The following is a 9,049-nucleotide window of genomic DNA, read 5'->3' on the forward strand; positions in this document are numbered from 1 at the left end:
TGGCACGCGCCTAACTCTGAGTCAGACAACTCAGAGTTGATTAAACCAACTCTTTTCAGCTGTTCTGAAACCGAAAACTCCGAGTTTTCCAACTCTGAGTAAGTCAACTCAGAGTTCAGGTTTGAACTCTGAGTTTGTTAAACCGCCTTCTTGAAATAGGCCCCAGATGAGGCAAAGGGCAAAACAAAACACACAAACAAACAAACAAAAAAAAACCAGGGGAGTGATGTATGGTGATATGATGAGACACAGAGGAAGGATCTGTGTCACTCACTTGAGGCTGGACATCAAATAAGCACACTTTGTTCTTGGAGAGGATGGAGCGTATGGAGTCTAGACTTGTCCCATAGTAATTCCCTTTGTACTCGCCGTATTCAATGAACCTGAGAGATAAGATGAAAAAGAGTGAAGCATTACTGATCAAGAAAACACCATTTTTGATTAATCTGTGTAGGAATTGGTATGTAATACAACATTAATATGTCTTGAGAGCAACACTAGGATCTTGTCCTAAAGTGGTCGGCTGTGTCAGCACACTTTTGAGATTCTTCTCAGAAATAATGATGTATAAAAACCCCACAAATTCATATAGACAGGAGGATTAATGTTGGTAAACCATTGGCAGATTTGAAGACAGCATTTTTAACAGAACGTAAAAACCAAATACTTTGGCCAACCATGTTTTTATATAAACTCCTACGCTATCCTTTCAATCAGTAACACCTGTTTATTCCAGAAAGACCACAAAGCCCCTGATGCCAAAACCTTCCCTGTGATAATCCACCAGTATTTTAGCCTAGCAAGCAAATGCATAAACACGAGCATGCAAAATCTTTTCCACCAGATAATCTTACTATTTACACACCAAACAGATGTCGTGAAATATAAAGGAACCAGTGTGATTTTAGCTGAAAACAAGACAAAAAAGGCAGCGAGCAGACTAGCAACGTGGAAAGAATTTAAAGCTAATGGAATGGTGTGGTACGCTCACAGTTTGCTCATGAGGAGTGTCTGGACAAAGTGACTGTCTCAGTGCAACCGGTGCCATGTAAAAAAAACAGCTTTGGTAATTGTCTAGGCAACAAAGTTTTACTAAGGTTTTCATTTTTGCAAAGCCCATATTTAGTTATGGGAAATTCATTTATGACCTTACAGTAGCCCATGTTCCCACCTTACAGCATTTGGTACTGTTTGTTGTTAGAGTACAGAAGGTTTACAGATCAGAGTAAAGCAGGCCGTTGCCATTTTAACATAAAACTGGGCTTCCCTTGGGAAAGTTGTTCAAGCTAAACACAAATTTAGCTATTTATTTTTGCACAGAGTGCATTGTGTCTTCTGCATGCAATAAGACATAACACAAACAAGTTCATCTCACTACTTGTCCACAGTGCTGCCTTGTAATTTCAGAGTGAAGTCCCACGCATCCACCCCACATCACAGTTCTGTCACTCACCCCTCCGACTCCCTCAGAAACATTGCATGCCTCAACCTACACCACAACATGGCCTAAATATACAATCCTTCCTCTCCCTTCTGCTCTCTGCATGCTCTGACACCCTATATGGACTCACCACCACAGGCTTCCCTCTGTGACATATATGCACCCAAGGACCAGGAGAAAGGCATCAATCATTCTTATGACTATTACAACTTGCATTTCAATTTGCTGGCCACAAATACCAAGGTACGCCATGGTGTGGCTAGATTCAGAACGCATGTCTAAGGAAAGGAGGACAGAGATACAGGAAACCTTGGGGCCAGTGTCTGGAGGTCTGAAACCAAAACAGGGCCCGGCCCTGTCAACACCGGCTCACACTTGGTTACAGAGACACCAGACGGCAGCACGGAGGCTGTGTTTGAACAGTGGCAGCAAGTACTGGGCAAGTCAGACTGCTGTTTTCATTGCTCCACTGCCTTAAGTGGTGAGGCAGTGAGAACAGAGATTGAAATGTGTGAGTGGTCTCAAATCTCACATATTATATATATGGATTTCCATTAAACTTTGAAATTTCATACAATCCATTATGCAATATATGCATGTGATTGGAATACATGTTATCCCTTTGAAATGTAATTAACACTGAATATTGGTGCATTAATTTATTAGCTGAAGTAAAAATCTGACAATAACTATGATAACCAATCAATAGTTTAGATCATTAATCAAGAAAACATTTTTTAAAAACAGCTGGGACTGCAAACAAAATTAGTTCCAGCTGATCAAACTCAGGATTGGATGCTTGTCTTGGTTTTAAATCATTTTAAAATGAATATCTTGTGTTTTGTAATGTTGGCAATTACTTTTTCGACTTGAAGAAGGTCTATGATTGGGTCTGTGAGGGGGTCTTGTGGAGGGTACTGCAGGGAATGGGGTATCAGGCCTGTTAGTACGAGGCATCAGGCCCTGATAGGCCCTGAAGTGGAGTAACAGTAGTAGCTGTATCCTTGGCAAGGAGTCAACCACATTTCCAGTGGGTGCTGTCCTATGCCAGGATTGCCATTCGTTTCTGATCATGATTTTCACTGACAGGATCTCGAGGCATAGCCAAGGGCAGAAGCGTGCCTGGTTTGGGGACCTCAGAACTGCTTGTCTGCTTTTCACAGATGATTTGGCAATGTTGGCTTCATCAGGTGGTGACCTCTAACACACATGGGAGCAGTTTACAGCTGAGTGTGAAGCAGCTGGGTTGAGAGTCAGTACCTCCAAGTTTGAGGCCATGGTTCTCTGCTGGAAGATTGTGGAATGCTCCCTCTGGGTTGGGAGTGAGTTGCTGCCCTAAGCAAAAGAGTTTAAGTATCTCAGGGTCTTGTTCTCGCCCGAGGGTAACATTGAGCTGGACAGTGACAGGCGGATAGGTGCAGCCTCAGCAGTAATACGGTCATTGTGATAAAGACAGTTTTGTTCTTGGAAAATAAAACCCCTTTTTCTTCTCATACTATGACATACTACAAAACTATTAGCAGTTAAGGGAACTGAAATCAACCTCACAGCCTAATCGGAACTTAAGTGAAAATTACTACACAGCAAAAAAAAAAAAAAAAAAAATTGTACAGTATATGTGACAACAAACTATACTTAAGAACAAAAATAAATAAATCTTTAAACTAGATCTACTCTAATTTTTCTACTAATTTCTCTGCTCTATTTTACACTTGTTTTAAATGAACTGGGCTCAATAAAAAAGTAAATAAGTAAATTAAATACTTGTACTTTGGGAAAATAACCATCAGAATTTTATTGTGCCTCAAATGCAGCACATGCAGTTTTTACACTTTTATCCATCCATTAGCTATACCACTTATCCTAACAAGGGTCGTGGGGGGGCTGGAGCCAATCCCAGCTGAAATTGGGTGAGAGGCGTGGTCCACCCTGGAGAGGTCACCAGTCTATCACAGGGCTGACACACAACCACACACACTAACACTCATTCCTACGGGCAATTTAGAGTTGCCAATCAACCTAAGCTGCATGTCTTTGGACTGTGGGAGAAAGCCGGGGGGTACTCAGACAAAGCCTACACAGGCACAGGGTGAACATGCAGACTCGACACAGGGTCGGCCCAGGCTTGAACCTTCTTGCTGTGAGGTGACAGGGATAACCACTGTGCCACCATGTTTAGGCTTCTAAATAACCAATTAATATTTTTAATGCATGTCTACATTAGAATATAAGTGCTGCACTGTGTTGAGTCTGTTTTCTTTGCATATATCAGTTGTGCCTACTTGTTGTTGTGGATATCTGTCTCAAAAAGATGTTTGGAGATGAAGTGATACTCCACACCATCGCTCTCCTGGTTCCTCTTGGCCCGACTGGTGTCTGAAAGAGAGAGAAAAAAGGGAGTGATTACACTGATCTCAGACTGTCTGACCCTTATTAAGATGGCTGGAAGTCTCAAACACAGAGTCCTGGGCTATGCCAGCCCTATGCATATTTCTGTGTAATAGCACTATAAAATACACAAGCAGTTGCACTAAACTCAGACACTTAGCTGACATTCAGCAAAGGTTTACTGTGTCTAAATTTGTCTCTTGTAATGTGGGTGCAGTGCCTGTATGAACAGAAGCTGTAGGGTTAGCTGCTCTAAGGTAAGTGAGTTTGGAAGGTCTCATTAACATCAGGTCTTCACATTCACTTGGCTACAGATCAGAATGCCTTTCTGTAAAATGGCTGGTGAAAACATGAGCAGGCAGTACTGGTGGATTTTGTATAGGTCAAGGGGTCGACTCGGACACTCCGAACAACTCCAAAACAAACTATTAAACTTTTATCACCTGCAACTAAAACTGCCACATTCTGCTTCGGCCTTCTCTGAGTCTTTCTTTTCATCAGCATGTGTTACACTGTGCCCTTGTAGTGGACCCATGGCTTTCCTTTACATGATCCAGACTGATCTATAGTTCTCATGGAAAACCAATGGTGTGAGTTATGCACTGTGTCACTTGCTTGAAAAGAAAAGACAGCCATACATCTAACCCTGGTGGAGAAGACGCTGAAGAAGATCTATGACTTTCTGTCTTCAGGTCAAGACAACAGCAGGAAAACACATGGAGAAGGTCAGAACAGTTTTGTCATAAAATAGCATATACTTATACCTCCCCATTCAGAAACATGTAGGATGCAGTGCCAAACAGCCTCTCGGTAGTTAGACCAACACCATCTACTGTGTGTTATCTTGGCATCTATTTTGTGGCACTGAAAATAATTACAGAACATCACAAGAATGGGCATCCCTTCATCCCAAAATAATGGAAAATATCTGTAAACTGGGATTGAAATTAAAATGTTTAACCCTCTACTTTAATGATTTATTGCAATGCTGTTTTTGCTTCTCAGATGGCTGATTTACATTTTACATGGACAAGGAGAGAAAAAGAGAGGGGGCAGAGGGCCCCAAACCAGTGGTCTCCCAAACTCTGGTTTTCAAATTAACAAAAAGCGGTAACACTTTCAGGCTTAATCTGAAACAATGACAAGTGTCAAACACATCCATGTGTCTTTTGGCTGCAAACAAACATTAAGAAAGAAGGAGATGAGATACTTTCCGAGCCTCTTTCCTCAAAATGAGAGCCCAGGACTTGTGCCATATGTCTTCTATATGCGTCAGAATCAGATTGTCTGGGCTCTATTAAACACAGTGTTCCAGGTTACATTTGGGAACAATTAGCAGCGCTTGTGGAAAAAACACTCCACCGATGGGATTTTAATATGAGGGACATTTCAAATGTCAGACTCCAACTGCGAAACATCCATTATGCCACACGGCATTTAACAAAAATGGCAATTAAAACTTGTGTTGCAGTGTCCTTCCAAGACCCAGATGGTAACTACGCAATTACTATTGCCACTGCCCTGCTTAAATGCATAAATCAAAAAGATTTATTTGTCCCACTATGCTGGCTTTGGGACATCTCAGAAGTGCAAAAAACAAAACAAAACAAAACAAAAAATGCTAGAAAAAAGAGGAGAGCCAGGTGTTTGCAGCAAGGCTGGATGGTAGTCAAAACTGTGGCAGGCTGTCATTGGGTCCATAAAAGGGTAAAATCAGTGAGGGAAAGAAACAGAAAAACAATGAAAGTGAGAAACAAATTGAGAAAGAAAGAAACTCAATGCCAATTCATGAAGCAGTGGAATGGCACATTCTCAGGGGTAGAAAAACACTGTTTCCTCCATCACTCTGAGCTTGTCATGCAGACTGTGAAAAGCTGACAATTACACAGGAGAAGAACCAACTGCCCAGGACTGTCTCAGACTGGACCTTCATCACTCGAACAACACAAGCACTCTCACACACTGTGAAACCTTACTAGAATAAGTAAGCTCAACATCTGCCTCCAAAAGCAATTATTTTGATTTGTTGCTAAAAACTCACAGGTAGCACCGGAGTGGTATGTAGTTGGAATCTGATCAGGCATCTTGTGCACGTATATTTCACTGAGAATGTGTTTCCAATGTGTTTGTCTTGGTGGGCAGATGTAAAAAAAGGCTTCTAGTGCACCAATGGATTCAGAAGAGCAGAGAAGCAAGCATGTTATCCACATGTCAGTAGTGTCAGCTACTCAGCATCTGAGGAGGCTCAGTCCTCCTGAGAACAGCAATGTGCATGCAGATTGAAATTTAAATTTGTATATTTTATGCAAAATGTGCTCTATTTAACATTTTGAAGAAAATGTTTTCTTTTAGCATTTTGCATTTTTGTGAAATTTTTTTTGCCACTGTTGCAGCACACTAAAAAAGAGATGACAGGAAACAACAGAGAGAGAGAGAGAGAGAGAGAGAGAGAGAGACAGCGAGCAGGCAAACTGGGGATGCATGTGGCAAAAGTCAAATAGTGTCTTCAAGTCCACTTAAAATCTATTTGCCAGTAAATGGAAGATCTAAAACTGTGCTCTGGTAAAATGGTTATGGTAGACACTATGTATAAAACAGACATATTCACACAAAAGACATATACACACAGAAATATGCAGAGAGGAAAGACCAGAAGACAAATGGATACTACTGGAAGAGGCTCAGGCAATACTGAGGCTGACAACAGACATACGCACAAACAGGCTTTAACCAACCTCAGTGAGATGAGTGAACTTACGTGGGATGGTCACACTGAAGTGTTGAGGGTCGGAGATCAATAGTTTCTTCTTAAGCTCATTCAAGCCAACACCTGGAGGTCCTACACAAACACAAAAACACACTGTGAAAATAGCGCAAGGCACACAATCTATCAGCACTTCACCAATCAGGCCACAGGAACATGATGCCATGTTGAATGTCTTCCCTTCTTCATCTGATCTAAATAGCCGTCATTTTTTATATTAACAGTATCTTCCACTATCCCCTTTCAGAGACAAAAGCCAACAAGTCACATCCACTCACTGCTAATGTCTGCCAGTTCTGGATTAGTTTATTCATCTGTGTACAGCGTGCATACCCAGAACCAATCCTGATGGAATCTGTCGACGCTCGAGGGTTTGGGCTGGGTTCAGACCTAAATTTTGGATATCATGCTCTGTTCTGGGTCAAGTTTGGACACGTAGGTCAAACTTTAGGTTAGACAGCCAGAGCACTGTCTGCTTTGTTTAATGACAAGGGGGAATATACCGCACAAACTCAACTGCGTCGGGGCTCGGGGCGGGTTTCGATGCTACACACAGATTGGGCTTGGATAAAAATATACAGCCCGATTTATGCTATATGTCTGCATAGATGTCCATTGTTGATCAAAAATTATTAACACATCACATTAAAACACATCAAGGGAGACACACTGCTGCACTTATTGATAGGTTTACTCATTCTGAAACTCACTGACCATAATACTTGGTAAAAATATCCACAGCGTTAGTGCATGGACATTTGACTCTTGCTTACTTCAGATCCTATAAAATGTTATGGCTGTTCTGAGTCCCTTATGGTCTTGTGTTTTGTAAAGAGAAAACATATCACCCAGTGGAGAGATGTGTTTCTCAACATCAGTGGAGGTCTGTGGCACAAATGAAGAAGCTAATTCAGGACTGACAGAGACAGACATTAACAGTAAGTAGCGGCAATTCATTGTTGGTTTTAGTCTCTGTATGGTGACAGCTGAAAGTACTGTTAATATAGAAAATGACTGGCCTTATCCTTTAATAGTCTTAGTAACTCCTGCCACAGTTATCCTAAAAGTACTCTACAAGTTGTTACTTTGTGCTATGATGTAACTGTCACTTTTAATTTGCATTTAATGTTTTAATCTAATTTACATTTTGTTTTATCTATGAATGCATTTACATTTGGTAGCTATTTGTGTGCATTTTCTATGCATTTTATATTTTTGTGCTATGTGCTAAGCACTTTGATTTGCCTTTGTGCATAAAAATGTGTTATATAAATCAATTTGCCCCGCCTTGCCTAAATCCAGGCTTTACAAATGACATGTATGGCAACTATAAGCACATTTTAACAGAGTTATCATGCATCCACATTTAAATACTGTCAACATATTTTAGGAAAAATATAGAAATTTAGTTGTGCACTTGCAGCAAAAGGGGGGAATCAAAAAAGACATTTTAAATGAAAGAGTGGTCAAATGCAGGAGAGGGAGAAGCCTTTAGCAGGAGTCAGTCTCCAAAAATACTTCCCATGCCTGATAGCACCTCTAAAACTACTTGACAACCCCAGTTTGCAGTGTAGGCTTTCTATTAGAAATGTGTAGTCCTAAGCCCCAGTCATTATCATGGTTGATTTTTAAGATTTTAAAAAACTCTGCTCAATCTAGCCACAGGGGTTGCAAGCCAGTGACTTCTGTGCCGGTACCAAGCCCGGATAAATAGAGAGGGTTGCGTCAGGAAAGGCATCCAGCGTAAAAACATGCCAAATTTAAACATACGAATCATCCGTGCGAATTCCATATTGGATCAGTCGAGGCCAAGGTTAACAACGACCACCACCAGTGCTGTTGACCTACAGGGTGCTGGCGGAAATTGGACTACTGTTGGTCAAAGAAGGAGGACAGGAGGTAGAAGGATTCGTAGACAGAGAGGGAAGAGGAAAGGCAGGAGTATAGGTCTGAGAATAGGGACTCTTAACGTTGGCACAATGACAGGGAAAGGTAGAGAGCTGGCGGACATGATGGAGAGAAGGAAGGTAGATATACTGTGTGTGCAGGAGACCAGGTGGAAGGGTAGCAAAGCGTGTAGCATTGGAGGGGGGGATGCAGACTGTTTTATTATGGTGTGGACAGAAAGAGAAATGGGGTAGGACTGATCCTGAAGCAGGAGCTCCTGAGGAACGTTTTAGAGGTGAAAAGGGTGTCAGACAGGGTGATCAGTTTGAAATTGAAGGTCAACAACACTGGTGGTGGTCGTTGTTAAATTGATCAGTTGGAAATTGAAGGAATAATGTTGAATGTAGTCAGTGGTTATGCTCCACAAGAAGGGTGTGAGTTAGAAGAGGTGATGGAGAGTATTCCCAGAGGGGAGAGAGTGGTGATTGGAGCAGACTTGGTGAGGGGAACAAAGGTGATGAGGAGGTGATGGGCAGGTTTGGTGTTAAGGGAAGGAACCTAGAAGGACA

General features: G+C 41.6%; 1 protein-coding gene across 11 annotated transcripts in view; it reads right to left on the bottom strand.

Annotated features, from left to right (window-relative positions):
* Positions 1-9,049, bottom strand: part of mpp7a (MAGUK p55 scaffold protein 7a) — a 243,614-nt gene that overhangs the window by 18,780 nt on the left and 215,785 nt on the right. For all 11 annotated transcript variants that reach the window (XM_020621347.1, XM_020621346.1, XM_020621354.1 and 8 more), the window contains 3 exons: positions 6,588-6,668; positions 3,724-3,817; positions 275-383 (listed from right to left, as the gene is read on the bottom strand). In XM_020621347.1, the coding sequence (XP_020477003.1) occupies positions 275-383; positions 3,724-3,817; positions 6,588-6,668 (284 nt within the window). The remainder of the gene's footprint in view (positions 1-274; positions 384-3,723; positions 3,818-6,587; positions 6,669-9,049) is intronic.

The sequence above is a fragment of the Monopterus albus genome, unplaced genomic scaffold (genome assembly GCF_001952655.1).
Source record: "Monopterus albus unplaced genomic scaffold, M_albus_1.0 scaffold258.1, whole genome shotgun sequence".
NCBI lineage: Eukaryota > Metazoa > Chordata > Actinopteri > Synbranchiformes > Synbranchidae > Monopterus > Monopterus albus.